General features: G+C 47.4%; 6 protein-coding genes across 6 annotated transcripts; 1 reads left to right on the forward strand and 5 right to left on the reverse strand.

Moving 5' to 3' along the window:
* Positions 1–136: 136 nt before the first annotated feature.
* On the reverse strand, positions 137–2049 carry ONS95_007767 (uncharacterized protein). The gene is made up of 5 exons (XM_058501287.1): positions 1737–2049; positions 1665–1687; positions 1556–1614; positions 482–1500; positions 137–426 (listed from the first exon to the last, which is right to left on the reverse strand). Exons 1-5 carry the CDS (start codon positions 1905–1907, stop codon positions 220–222), a joined length of 1479 nt encoding a protein of 492 aa, XP_058362604.1. The 5' UTR covers positions 1908–2049; the 3' UTR covers positions 137–219.
* Positions 2050–2941: 892 nt separating this feature from the next.
* ONS95_007768 (uncharacterized protein) lies at positions 2942–3643 on the reverse strand (the record flags this gene model as incomplete). Its single annotated transcript, XM_058501288.1, has 2 exons — positions 2942–3378; positions 3442–3643. 2 exons carry the CDS (start codon positions 3641–3643, stop codon positions 2942–2944), a joined length of 639 nt encoding a protein of 212 aa, XP_058362605.1.
* Positions 3644–4189: 546 nt separating this feature from the next.
* On the reverse strand, positions 4190–5914 carry ONS95_007769 (uncharacterized protein; the record flags this gene model as incomplete). The annotated part of the gene is made up of 4 exons (XM_058501289.1): positions 4190–4521; positions 4572–4690; positions 4739–5496; positions 5546–5914. The coding sequence occupies 4 exons, from the start codon at positions 5912–5914 to the stop codon at positions 4190–4192; spliced, it is 1578 nt and encodes a 525-aa protein (XP_058362606.1).
* Positions 5915–6396: 482 nt separating this feature from the next.
* On the reverse strand, positions 6397–7636 carry ONS95_007770 (uncharacterized protein; the record flags this gene model as incomplete). Its single annotated transcript, XM_058501290.1, has 2 exons — positions 6397–7403; positions 7453–7636. 2 exons carry the CDS (start codon positions 7634–7636, stop codon positions 6397–6399), a joined length of 1191 nt encoding a protein of 396 aa, XP_058362607.1.
* A 2890-nt stretch (positions 7637–10526) lies between these two features.
* On the forward strand, positions 10527–11321 carry ONS95_007771 (uncharacterized protein; the record flags this gene model as incomplete). Its single annotated transcript, XM_058501291.1, has 1 exon — positions 10527–11321. The coding sequence occupies one exon, from the start codon at positions 10527–10529 to the stop codon at positions 11319–11321; it is 795 nt and encodes a 264-aa protein (XP_058362608.1).
* An 870-nt stretch (positions 11322–12191) lies between these two features.
* On the reverse strand, positions 12192–13783 carry ONS95_007772 (uncharacterized protein; the record flags this gene model as incomplete). The annotated part of the gene is made up of 5 exons (XM_058501292.1): positions 12192–12798; positions 12864–12941; positions 12994–13487; positions 13577–13695; positions 13756–13783. 5 exons carry the CDS (start codon positions 13781–13783, stop codon positions 12192–12194), a joined length of 1326 nt encoding a protein of 441 aa, XP_058362609.1.
* Between the last annotated feature and the right edge of the window lie 155 nt (positions 13784–13938).

The following is a 13938-nucleotide window of genomic DNA, read 5'->3' on the forward strand; positions in this document are numbered from 1 at the left end:
TGTTCGCTAAATTTTCCCTGACGCGAAATCATCCAGTGAGCTGCAAAACGTTCACTGGCGTGAGCCATTACTTCCAAATTCTCTACCTGATGTAGAATAAATCACTGCCAAGAATAATATGCAGATAGAGGAGCTTGTCATTTACCGTGCTCTCAAGTCTCATTTCGGTCAGGTTGCTGTTCTAGCTACTTAAAATCCTGTCTCAATGTTTGGAAAGCATCAGAAATTTTCAACGTTCCACTCTTCCTTGCTCAAACTGCCAGCCAGACAACTCGCGTCTCGCTTCAGAAATTTTCCGTAACCTTTCGTGCCAACCAAGCCACCCTCATCCTTTGCCCAGACCACTTCTCCTCTCAGAATGGTATACCGAGGCCATTGCTTGATGGTTCTTCCCTCATACGGAGTATGGTCGACGTTATGGTGTAGCTAAAACTACTGTTAGCTCATCGTTTCGAAACGTGTATCATCAAAGTTAGCTTACCATAGAATTGGTCAGTTCATATTCCTTCATTCCCTCTGGATACCAGATCGTCAAATCGGCATCACTTTCACCTGGAACTAGGCCACCTTTTCTAGGGTACAGCCCATATAGCTTCGCAGCATTTGTTGATGTCACTTCCACGAATTTTTGTAACTTCAATCGATTCGCTGACAATGCCAACGACAACCTCGTCTCAACGCCAGGACACCCATTTGGAATGTATTTGAAACGACCGTTTGGATACTCAGCACTGATAACCGACTTTTTGCCCACCTGCGTGTCTTCATACAAAAAGGGGCAGTGATCTGAACTAAGAACAGTAAAGGTTCCATTCTCAAGGCCCTGCCATATCCCTTCATGATCTTGCTCTCCTTCACGCGGTGGTGGAGAGCAGACACATTTCGCGCCTTCGAAGCCAGGTTTCTCTAAATCTTTCCTAGTGAGGAAAAGATATTGTGGGCAAGTCTCTGCATAAATTGGAAGTCCTCTCCTCTGAGCATCAGAGATGTGTTTTGCAGCTGATGGTGAGGAGACATGAACGATGAGAATCGGAACATCAATGAAGCTGCTCAGACTAATAGCTCGATAAGTGGCTTCGATTTCCGCGACTGGCGGATGACTTGTAACGTGGTACTTAGGATCGAACAGCTTCTTCTCTTCCAGTTTCTTGATCGTCCAATCGATGATGGCTCCATTCTCGGCATGTATCATGGTGACAATTTTCTGCTTCCGTGCTTCAAACAAGACATCCAAAATCTCAGAATCTCTCAACTGCAAAGCTTCATAGGTCATGTAGATCTTAAGTGATGAGATACCAGCTTCTCTGAGAGCGGCAAACTCTGAAATAGCTTGCGGACCTGCATTGGAGCAGATGAGGTGGAATGAGTAGTCGCTGTAGCACTTATCTTTGGCAAGTTCATGAGTTGCTGCTAAGGCTGCCAGAAGAGACGGCTCTGTCTTCCTTTGGGGAGCAAATGTGATCAGAGTTGTGGTTCCGCCAGCAATCGCTGACCTGCTACCTGTATATTTGTAAGTAACATAATTGAAATTACAACTTTTTTATGCTGAAAATACCTGACTCGTAGTCATCTGCAGACTTCCCTTTGCCAAACAGTGCTGGCTCAGCCAGATGTCTGTTTCGAATTAATTTCAGATAGGAGGAGCTATTGGTACAGCAGCTCACACATGGGCATCAACTCCACCCGGCTGTAGAAAAATCAGCCAGTTTCTCAAACACATTTGATAGTCTCCCTACCATTACCATCCCTCCTTGCGCATCAATCGTCTTTTTGGCAATGACACCAGCCAGGGTCCCTTGTGGTACAACTTTTGTAATCCTTCCATATTTGATAGCAATATCAAATTGCCCAGTCTCATCCGCTGTAACCACAAGTCCATTTAGAACGAGTAAATCGTATTCGGCCATACTTTATTGGGTCGAATAACAAAAACCAGAAACTGATGACAATGAGCGAGTGTGTTTCAAATCTAACGTTTCCTACAACCCAGTCAAGAAAAGGAACTTATGAGTAGCCAGAGGCAAAGAACAATCATCTGGAGTGCATATTGCCTCCCCACCTTTGCAAGTCGTCGGCCATCATCGTCTGCCCGTCCCTAATATTCCTTATCTCGATGATGACACACCCACGTTTCTCTAAAGTGGGCAGGTCTTGCGTGGAGTTTAAGCGAGGTCGCCCCTTTTCGCAGAGTTTGAAGTTTGTGTATGGCAAATCGATTGGGTGAACTAACAATACCAGAATTAAGTTGATCATAATGTTTCAATCTACTTGTGAGTTATATCTTCATCTCAAATCCGACGAATCAGTCGAGTATTTGGATATTGAACGCCTCTTTTGCCTTAAGAGAGTCGGCAACATATAGCCTTGGGCCGAGGACGAAAGTGAGAATTCATGTCACAGAGTATAGTTTCAGTAAAAATATTGATGTCAACCAGTTATATCTACAAGATTTTGAAGACATCGTATCTGGCATCGGCAGATTCTCCTGACGAAACGAAATTTTCCCCTGAAGACAAAAGTTATTGTCATCGTGGCTGAGGCTATGTCACTCTCAACTCGAGACTTCTCTGAATAAGCTGGTGTATCTTTATGTTTGCCAATTTTGTAGTTGCACTTGATCCCAGTTTTTGCTTCGAATATTTGATTCGAATATTTGATTCGAGTAATCGATGCAGAGATGCACAGGTCGTCGGCGATCTCTTCAATTTGAATCGGTGGGTAAAAAATTTACAATAAAAAAATTGTGATGTAAAGCTTGAGAGAATGCAAACACTGACTTTCAAGCAAGAACCATATGCATCATTTATTGTGATAGACTTGGAGGAAAAGTGCAGAGCCCGGAGTTGGCAAATTTTCCCTGGGAGGCAACACTTCAAAGTCCAAAGTAACCATCCCCCCTCCTTACATAGGTTTTAATCTCGCACCACCTCAGCCACTAGTCTCAAGCAACCAAATATTTCCTCCTTCCCTGACTATCACAAGCCAAAAACCTCCACTGTCGCCCATTCCAAAGCGGAATCAACACCTTCATAATCCACCTCACAATGGATGGTATTTCAGGATGATTCCTCCACATTCCTCCTTCGAATTCCACTGTTTCCATGTTATTCATGAAAATAGGTAAGACATTGAATGCAAAGTCAAGAGTCACAGCTTTCTTCCCTTCTTCATGCTCGATCTTCAAGAGATCGAATTGTCGCTCAGGAGAAGCAAAGCGGGAGAGTGCAAGGATGGCTTGAGGCTCTGAGGCGAGATGCGAGTAGAGGGGTTGCGAGAATGTGTCCATGATCGAGAGGAGCTTGATTGGTCTGAAATCAGTGGGCATTTTGAGTGACGTGAGGTAGTTTTTGAAAGACTTCAGTCCCTCATGGAAGGATGCTGGGCAAGTACTGCGTCAGAAGAGCACTGGTGCATACAAAAAGTTCAAGTGGGGAGACTTACAATGCTCCTTTGCTTCGCTATCCATGATACCTTTCTGATCTGTTACCCTTTCGATCGCTGGAAAATAATGCACTTCTTCGTGCGTATGATGCTGCTCTACATCTATGCCAGGCAAGGCAGTATCCAATGAAGTCATGATAATCTGATGGGGACAGTCTGGGGGCCTGTTGGTAGATGCTATTGTAACCCCTGATGAGGGCATTGTGGCTCAACGTCATATGTGAGGCTGCCATAGTAAAGCTGTCTTTCTAAAGATCATTAACTGATGTGTTTGCTAGAGAGAATCTCATATGGAGTACCTTCCCCGTCTCAAATGCGGGAGTTGTAAGAAGCTCGAGAGGTGTATCGGCGTACAACGGCAGAGAGCCATGGTTACTCGAAGCCATATTCGAATGTTCACACTTCTGTTTCTCGAAAACCTGGTACAATAGCTTTCACCACGAAAGCTTGGTAATTGGATACTTATAGCTTAGGAGTCGACTGAGGAATGAGGCATACGATGAAAGTAAGCGTGTCAGACCTTAGGACGCTGCTAGTCCAATCGGGCAAGCTTCGCCGCGAGTGAACAGTGACTAGCACAAGCCAGCTAATCTGATCGAAAAACAGACCTAGTCCTGCGCTCTAAGAAAGAATCGAAAAATGAAACATCAATATTCAAAAAGACATAGAACCAATGACATTGCAGGCATCTTTAAGTTCTGTGCTACTTGGATCCATTCTATGAGGCTCAATCAACTTCATTATCAATTTACGCAGGCTCGTCAACAACGCTGAAGTTCTTCATTGCCTTGTCCAGTGCACGCGGATTCCTGGGCACGAACTTCGCCTTGTATCTATGTGGCATGGCCACCAGGCTTGTGGGATCCGAGTTTCCAAATACGGGATGGGTATCGATATCATCAAACTTTCGAATCTCAAACGAATTGAGCATCCGAATGAACACAAGGTAGAGCTCTCGGTTCGCAAGCAAGGAGCCCGCACACATGCGGTATCCGATGCCGTACGTAAACATTGGGGCGTCTGGGACCTCCAGCCATCTTTCTGGACGGAACTCGTCTGGGTCGGACCAGACCGCTTCGTCTGCATGCTGTTAGCATATTGTTTACTGGTACACCAAATGTTTCACGTACCTCTATTGCAAGCGAAGGCATTGATGAAGTATACTGTTCCTTTTGGGATGACCACACCCTCGTAGGTGACATCCTTTATCGAGGCACGAGGAAGTGCTAGCCGAAGAACGGTAAAATATCTAGATTTCGTCAGTACTGCTAAAGTCGTTGGCAACTTTCAGACTTACCTGAGACATTCCCGTACAAGTGCCGCGATATATGCACATTTCTGATCATCCAATGGATCACAAAGTGGCTCCTCATCCGAATAGAACTCGGAAATCTCTTTCCAAGCCTTCTCCTGAATATCTGGTCGCTGCGCCAGTAACGCAATACTCCATTGGAGCAACGTTGTTACCGTGTCTAAACCTCCTGAAAGCATGGTCAAACTGATGGACGTGAGCTCCTCGCTGTTGAGCTTTGCCTCCTTGTCCAAAATAACATTCGCCTGAATGCACGGCTGGTGCGTTCCCTTCTCCATTCTGTCTTCCAAACCCTTATTCAATGCCTTTAGGTAAACATCGCGACGGTCTCTCATCTCTCCAGCTTTCTTCGAACCGAAACCGAATGGATTCAGTCGCAGGAGTGGGACATAATCTTGTAGATTGCCCGTTGTGCTTCGGAATCTGCTGATCTCATCCTCAACATGGGTGATCTCGTCGAATAGAGCGTTATCCTGTGTGTCCATACGGATGCCCCAGTTCAAAGTCAGAGCCAGTGACAAGGACAGTCTTTGGATCATTGGCATTGGGTCAACAGCTTTCTCCCCCGATCTTCCATATCTCAATAATTCAGACACAAAGTCTTTGCTTTCCAAGTCCAAGTGTGGAATGTATGTCTGAATTGAGGGACGGTTAAGAGCTGAAGCTGCGCCCTTTCTTCGGCGCTTCAAAGAGTCGCTGTATGGAGAAGTTCCAATGGTAGTTCCCGCAGTATTTGACAAAACCTATTCTTTATTAGCGAGATCCGACGACTGGGAAGACGAAAAGGCATACCTTATGGAAAGTGTAGAACTCAGGCCTACTAGAAAGAGCTTGAGCATTCTGTCCAAACAACACTTTCGCAGACGCTGCAGTGTTCACTACCACAACCGGAATATTGCCCAATTGTATCTGGTAGACAGCTCCATGAGCACGAGACCATTGTCGGTATTTCTCAGCTGCATTTGTTCGAATCTGCCACAGGTTTCCTATCAAAGGCAGGCCAGTTGGTCCACCGAGCCCAGGAACTCTCGCTTGCTTCCGAACGACTTCGTTGGCTAGGATATAGATTATGGGAACGAATATGGCAATACATGCTAATGATTGGAATGGGTTCTCGGACGCAGCGGTCCCAGTGGCACGGAGCAGGTCGAGGATAGCCATATCGTTTAGTTCTCGTGTCCGAGGCAAGGGGAACAAGTTGCTGGAGAGGGAATTGCAGAAGAAATCACGGTCTTAATAATATCATCAAAAATTTGAGAAGTAATGAAATAACCAACCTCTTCAGGCCCGGAATCCATCACGGAATTGATTTTGATAAAAGTCAGGCTGTAAGCCAGAAAAAGTATTGGTTGCAGAAAGGCGGGGGAATTGCGGGGGTGGAATTCCAGGGCCATTCCGGGGGCGGCTTTCTTCCGCAGCAGCTGTTTCCGAGCTCAAGATCGAGCCAGCCTCGAGGTAAAGTTAAGAAAGAGGATTATAACTGACGAAGATGGCCAGAGATGGGGAACATGTATTCTGGGAGCCAAAGAAGCTGAAGATGTAGTGCAAGCTGAAGCAAAGGCTATAATGTAACCGCTCAAATTGCCACAGCTACAATACGACTGATCTGGAAATTATAGTGACGCTCATCTGATACAGATAGATCATGATATGTAACCTTGCTTTACTTTCTCATCGTACCGGAGAACAGCCTGCAACAAGATTTGAGCTCCCAAGGCACAGTCTTCAGGACTCGTGTACTCCGCTGGATTGTGACTGACTCCATCTTTTGAGGGGACGAAGATCATCGTTGTCTTCACAACTTTGCTCGTCCACGCAGCATCATGACCCGCTCCACTCTTCATATCCATAATCTGCGAAGGTCCAACTTCGTCAATAGCAGCCGAGCGTACAGCACCAATACAATCTTCATGGAAGATAGATTCAGGAAGACCCCACGTTCGAACAACTTCATATCTGGTGCTGTTGCCTTCTTTCTGTATTACCTCATCGAACCCCTTGAAGATTGCTGTGCAAAGGTCGTCGACCATCTTGTCAGTTGAGCAACGAACGTCGATTATAAATTCCACTCCTGAAGGTATCGTAGCCTGGCTTTGTGTATCGTTCGAGATTACACCGACAGTCGCAACTCCGAGTTCCGTTGACTTAGCGGTCTCACTGACTGCCGTTATCATCCTTGAAGCTGTGACAAGAGCATCTGAACGACCATTCATTGGAGTTGTCCCAGAATGTCCTTCTACGCCTGACACCCTGACAGCGAACCACTTCATTCCCTGGACTGCAGTCACTACACCGATTTTCTTGTTGGCATTCTCGAGCTTGGGCCCTTGCTCGATTTGTAATTCAAAGTAGCTCTCTAATCCATTCTCACGGTAGTCACAGAGTGTTTCGCCTAAATATCCCGTATCTTGCAATGCCTTCTTCATCGATATGCCCTCAGTATCCTTGACAGCGTAGCAACCCTCCAGTCCCGTAGACGACTTTGTAGACCAAACTCCAGAGCACATCATTGCCCCTGGAAAGCGCGCTCCTTCTTCATTCGTCCAGTCGATCAGCGCAATCGGACAGTATGTTTCGATCTTGTTTTCTTCCAAAGTTCGGAGCACCTCTAGGGCTGACTGTACACCAAGGATTCCATCGTATCTTCCTCCTGCACCTCAGTTAGCGTCGACCTGTCTCTCTGAAGAAACCAAACATACCAGCCGGCTGAGTATCTAAGTGGCTACCCATGCCGATTGGCTTATGGTCTTTCGAGGCGCCCGCTCGAGTCGCGAATATATTTCCCATCTGGTCGACCTTCACATTGCAACCCAGCGATTTGCACTCCTGCACAAGCCAGTCTCTAACATCTTTATCTTCCTGACTCAATGCGAGCCGGCGCATGCCCGTGGAGTTTGATAAAGCTCCCCATGACGTACAGGTGGACTGCAAGGTGCTGTCAAGCCGGTCACTGTTGATTCGGATGTTGTTGTGAGAAGCCATTGGGAGTCGTCGTTCGAATGACAAATGCAGAGGCAGCGTTCAATCTAAAGAGAAACAGGAAGAGCTAATGGCAAGATGCCATTGGGTCATCTTGAAGGGAGCCATTTTCCCGCTGTTGCGATAAGAGTTTCTTGCGGAGAGTGGGATGTCACTCTAAGCATATTGATTCCTTGGGATGTCAAAGACGCCCCAGGATTTCGCCAAGAGGACCCTAACCACAAGCATGGTTACATTTCCATTATCATGTGTACGAAATCCCAAAACCCGATATAGAGTCCAATGAAGTCAAGCCAGTCGAGGTCGTTGGCCCTCGAAGTATTTCAATTGTTTCATTTGGAATTCTCTGCAAATTTGTCATGACATCGGGACGATTTAACTCCCGTTGATCAAATTCATGACAAGAAGCAAACGGCGCAATTAGGTAATTTACGTTTTCAGATCCATCGAGAGACCTTCATAAATAAAACGTTCGGTTATCATCTCCTGATCTCCTCAAGTCATTACAAAGTCTTTCTTATTCCTTCGATCCAGATTCTCAGCTCCCATCATGAAGTACACCCAGAAACAAGTCGACGCCTACCTCGCCCGGATATCTTTCCCTGCAGGGAAATGCGAACCCATGAACCCAGAGACGATCCGTTCAGCAGACCGCTTCGCTGTTGATGAGTTCTAGAGTGACACTGGTGTCAAGGGATGCATAATCGTTAAAAGTTTTAACCTCGCCGTTGATCAATAACGGAGCTGTCACAATTCTCTTCAAGCCAAAAGGGCTTCGTACTAACAACATGTTTGGTTTCAACTCCCGTTCAAGGGCTGAAGGTGTGTCTCCTTGCTTGTAGTACGCATATAATCAAGCACATTATTATGGGAAATACCTAAAAACACAGACTATTGAGCGGGGGACTGAAGGGTCCATCAATACCACCTCGCAGGGAACTCAAACGAGGGCTCCGCAAAAGCCTACCTTAACATCCCACTCTGGTGGCTTGCAACTGCAGCTTTCCCTGCAGCCATTATTATTACGATAACGTGAGGAGGGGGGCAGAGGGGAATATGGAGTCACATGACCATGAGTATCGTTGAGCATTTTTGAGTGTTGAGGGTGCTGGACTTTCAATCCTGGGGCTGTTCTTGAAAGCTACGGCAAGATTCGAGACTTTGATCTAGACTATCAGATTTATGCACTCTTGTCACAAATCCGAGTCATGTCACCGACATCTCAGTGTTCTCTTCTCTGCTCTGCTCTGCTCTGTTGCATCCGATCGGCGCCTTGGGCAAGCGATGAATGCCACCCTTTCTTGAGCGTCGCGATGATTCGTCAATGCAACAACCACTCTACGCGACTTGACACGTCCACGCGTCGCGTCGCGTCGCGTCGCGCAGCAGAGGTAAGGCAAGGCAATCTTACCAGACTCCTCCCATGATCAGGAAAACTGGCCATTCACATATCATGCCCCCGACACACCCTCTGTTGGATGACTCGCAGGCAAGTCGGCCTTTTCATCCTTTGCACATTTTCCTCGTTGCGCCTCAGACGCGGAGCTTCCGCCCTGCATCAGGTCTACACTGCCCTGCATGAGGGGTGGAGATATCTTCAAGGGAGCGCGATAAGATACTGAAAGTGAGCTGCTGTCTCAGAGCAAAGCGACTTCGACGGCGCTTTGCGTCACGCTCGAAGCCTGTGAAGTCAATGTTGACAATCCCAATTAGAGGAATCAAGGGAAAATCAAGGCAGCAGAGCATTTCATCGAGATCTTGACGTCGCAAGACGCGCCGAGAGCGTGTATAGTGGTTTTCTCTTGCCATGGCATAATGTTGCTAACAGTCGATGACGACGAAGGATGGGATCCAAATCGAAGACTTACATTCACGATCGAGATTCTGTCCCTCACAAGCAACGGCTAAGGGAAGTAGTCCCATCCCAGGGCTACTATAGGGCGAGGAAGTCTGCTTCTCTCCCGTAAGGTTGCGATAGTGCCCGTCGGCAGCATGGAGGAAAGTCTCCTTACAGAGCTAGAATAGCTAGGAATAGGACTATTTGACTTCAGATGACATCGAAAAGCCCTAGCCGTCGGCCGGCCTTGAGACCATTGAGCGTGATGGGAGAAGCCATATCATGGATCTGGGAAGGGCGGGTGATAGGATAGGTTGGACGAGGGAGACGAGCGAAATGCTGCACTCTCTGTGGCGGGATCAAGGAGGATTTCACACAAATCTAACACACAAGAAGGAAGGACACGATCAGGCTAGGTAGCATTGTATCCAGCACTAAGCTAAGGTAGAGCAGCGCAGAGCAGCGTAGAGCAGATACCTTACTGAGGGAGAGAAGGAGGGAGGGCTGTAACTGTTCCACAATTCCACGATTGCTACCCTCCCCCTCCCCTCTCCCTGTCGCCGGGCCATCACGAGGCCCCCCAGTGGCCAGTGGTGGTGGGTGCAGGGGTGCGAGGAGGATTAGCCAGCCCATGTTAATACTTAACAGCTGTGCCCACTTCAACGGCCGGCCGCTCTTCTCCCATCTACATCAAGGTACACGCAGGACCTGCATTGACAACCATCAACTTATAACTACAACCCACCACATCGTCGCAGACAGATAACATTAAATATCGCGATTCTCGTCGACGCAAATTTCATATCTGCGCAACTTTCAGGACTTGATCGCGACGTTGCGGAGCTCCGAAGTCTCCCGGCGCATCGATTGCGCTTCACCAATTCCTCATCGCATCGAATCTCTCAGCCTTCAACATTCGACAACAACACCACAACGTTTCCTCTCGCATCAAGAAAAATGTTACTCCCATCAGCGATAGGTTGCGACTCCTCTCTCCAAACGCCAAAGACTAGATACCAATCCGCACTCTTCGCATCACCACCGCTCTCACCACCGCTATCCTCCTCTCGCCCTACAACAATCAACAACATCTACTCAACATGCCGCGCCCTACAGTCCATGCTCTCGCCTCCAAATCAACTTCCCTCTCCACCAACCACACACGCAGATCCTCCTTCCTTACCATTCAAGCTAAGACTGCGTGAGCGCAAAGGCGCCGAGGACTCGACAGCCGGGTTCACACCCAGGAAGAAGATCGCGAAGCGCACGATCACTGCTCCACCGCGCGGTATCAACAAGAGGAGGAGATCTCAGGACGACGAGATGTCTCGTCATGATGTCGATGAGGAGGAGAGTGAGGAGGATGAACTGCCCATGGACCCGACAAACCGACCCAGTACACCTAAACGGATGCGCTTCGCGCCAGAAATCATACCTCTTGGCCTCGAGCGCTCTGATTTCCACGACTTGCGTTTAGCGGAAGTTGAAGCCCAGAGCCAAGGCGAGACTGTACTTCAAAGTATAGAAGGATCCGGATTCAAGAGCGAATGGTCGACAGAAGAAGATCGCCTACTTGTTGAGCTTGTTCTTGAGAAGCTGAAGTTGACCAAGAGCGATTGGCAGGATTGCGCGCGGAGTCTGGGAAAGGATAGGGGAAGCGTGGGGAGGAGGTGGAAGAGTTTGATGGGTGCTGGGGATGTTGGACTGAAGCATAGGCCGAGGAGGGCGGGGATTCACGGAACGTGGAGATGAGACGACTTTCAGTTCTTTCTTGTTCGATTTTGGCTCCCTCTACGGGATTTGCTGTTACAAGCAGGCTTTCTTTATTGCAATTGCATATGCATTTTAGGGCTATCTAGGGCAGGTTGATACACTGCGGCGTTTGGTCAGATACAGGTGTTGTCTGCTGGTTTGGGCTTTTATTGGGTTGAGATTGGTCTGTTTTCGAATTGGTATTTTGGTTGGGCTGGATTGGATTTACAGTATTCTTCATTCTTTCCGCAATTGCTTGCAATCGTTGTGATATCCAAATATGACGCAGAAGGCGCTCTGATACTACTATCTGTTATTATCTTTATATCTATAATATACTCCCACTATCTATATCAACATCTCTCTAAGCCCTTCGATACGTCTGCGTCAAAGTGTGCTGACCAATAGCCCGCTTTTACAAAGATGATGTGCATGGTGGCTGCCACGCCTCATCCGCTACAGTAACTTTCTCATACGAATAGTGTGCTCAGATACTCAATTCGACACGACACGTCACATTTCCTCTGTTAACTTAAATTTCAAATCTAGGATGTGCCTCCTTGCTTGCCGTTCTCCATGTCTCTCATAGCGTCAGACCTGATCCAAGCTTACTTGCCCCTCGCTTGGAACATGGTTCCACCATGGAGCTCGATTAATCAGATACCAATTGCCCCTCGATCCATATCAAGCCACACATATACCTACATTGCACCAGCACCCAAAAAGGCCTTCCAAGGGATACCTTTCAAATTTTCCGAGCCTTACGTTGGCGCCCAACGCCCCTCCATAACCCCCAAGTATCCACTCGCTCCATAATAGTAAACAAATACAGTACATTATCATCTAATCGATAGATGGCATCCAACCCCCTCACACCAAATCCCAACTTGACTTTGCAGTCCTCGGTCTCTCCACGCTCTTCAGTGAACCACCATCACTCTCCAGATCTTCATGATTCTCAACACGAGAAATCTCAACCGTCTGCTCTATTTTGATCCCTCCCATCTTTGAGCTCTCGCTCTTCTTCCTCTCATCCTGGCTTCTGCTATTATTGTGACTGTCACTATCCTTGACGTTTTCTCTTGAATCGCCAAATGGACTGCGGAAGGTGTCTATCGTGTCGGAACGGAGGTAGATGATTTCGTTGTCTGGGGGCGAGGATGAAGATGAGGAGGAGAAGGGAAATTGGAATCGTGATTGTGAAAGGGAGTGAGAGTGAGATGTTGAATGGATCTGTGCGTGGTATTGTGTGTGGGATTGAGTTCTGGATTGTGATGAAATTTTCGAGCTGTTGATACCGCCGAGTTGTTGGTGATCTAGATTTATCATGTGGCTGTCTCGATGGTGCGTATTGCGTGTTGGTCGAGAGCGGAGGGTGGAGAGATTATAGAATTTGCGGAAGAGAGGACGGAGTGTTGCGCCTCCTGCGGCGCAGAGCCCGAGACCGGGTTCTACGGTAGACCATATTGCTACGTCGCTGGAAATGAGATCAGTGATAGAAGTGTTAATGATACGGTAGGTTTACAAACGGAGGGTACTTACGTTGTGGCGAAGAGGAAGTCCTCGGTAAGTGCTAGGACTTTGATGTATGGGACGCGAATCATGGTAGCTACTCCTGCTCTGTGCATGTGTTAATCGTGAGTAGATATACCAGGGACTAAACAACACTGACAGCAATCCCAACGACATCAAAATCCCAACTGAAACCTTCGTCCTAGTATTCATCTTCAAATCCCAAATCAACGCTATCGGAAGTAACCCCAAGATCCAGTCCGCTGTAAACGCCACGGCCGAATGAGCAATACTTGCATTCGGTACCACCGCCGGATTAATGCAAGACCCTTTCTTCCCTTCGAACTGTCCCCAGAAGTAACTCGTTGGATGGCACTGAAAGATGACGAGGAAAAAGTAGAAGATGGTGAAGGCGATCATAGCTGCTGAGGTGATGTATACGATGTTTTTGTGTAGAGGCTTGACGCAGATCCGGAGTAGGAAGACTGCGATTGAAAGTCTGATGAACAGCGTTGTAATGGCGTAGAATATCTCGCAGAGAAACCAGTAGTATAGAGCTTTGGGGATGTCATTTGGCGGTATGTCTGTTGCATGGCGACCAGTACCATAGTTTACACCTGTCGCTGAACAGGCGCAGTAGGTTGTAAAGAATATCTATGTGGTATGATCAGTCTCGCTCTCGTGACAGAGGTTCAAGGGAATGCGGAGTTTACTCCGTGGACTCGTAGATAAGAGAATCCTACCAAAGAAAGAACGAGCAGGATATCATCACTTCCCCAGCTCTTACTCAAGAATGTCTTAACATAGACTCGAAGAAGTACAAATACCAAGCTCAGGCCTAAGAACAGACCCAAGACAGCGGCTTCATGGCACACTACACTCAGCATTGACTCTACACATCATCAATCGAGGAGCAACTCACCCAGTTCAGGACCTCTATCTTCAGCCATGTTTCTCGAGTTTCCAAGAACCCAGAAACGTTGTGTAAAGGAAAGAAGAGACACCACACCCAAATCACGACAGCGCACACGACTGATGACCACAGACAATCCGGGGAAGCTCTTTTCTTTTTCAACATGGGAATAAAGCAGAGAATAAGATTTTC

The sequence above is a fragment of the Cadophora gregata genome (genome assembly GCF_030347475.1).
Source record: "Cadophora gregata isolate MNR1 chromosome Unknown scaffold_2, whole genome shotgun sequence".
Taxonomy (NCBI): Eukaryota; Fungi; Ascomycota; class Leotiomycetes; order Helotiales; family Ploettnerulaceae; genus Cadophora; species Cadophora gregata.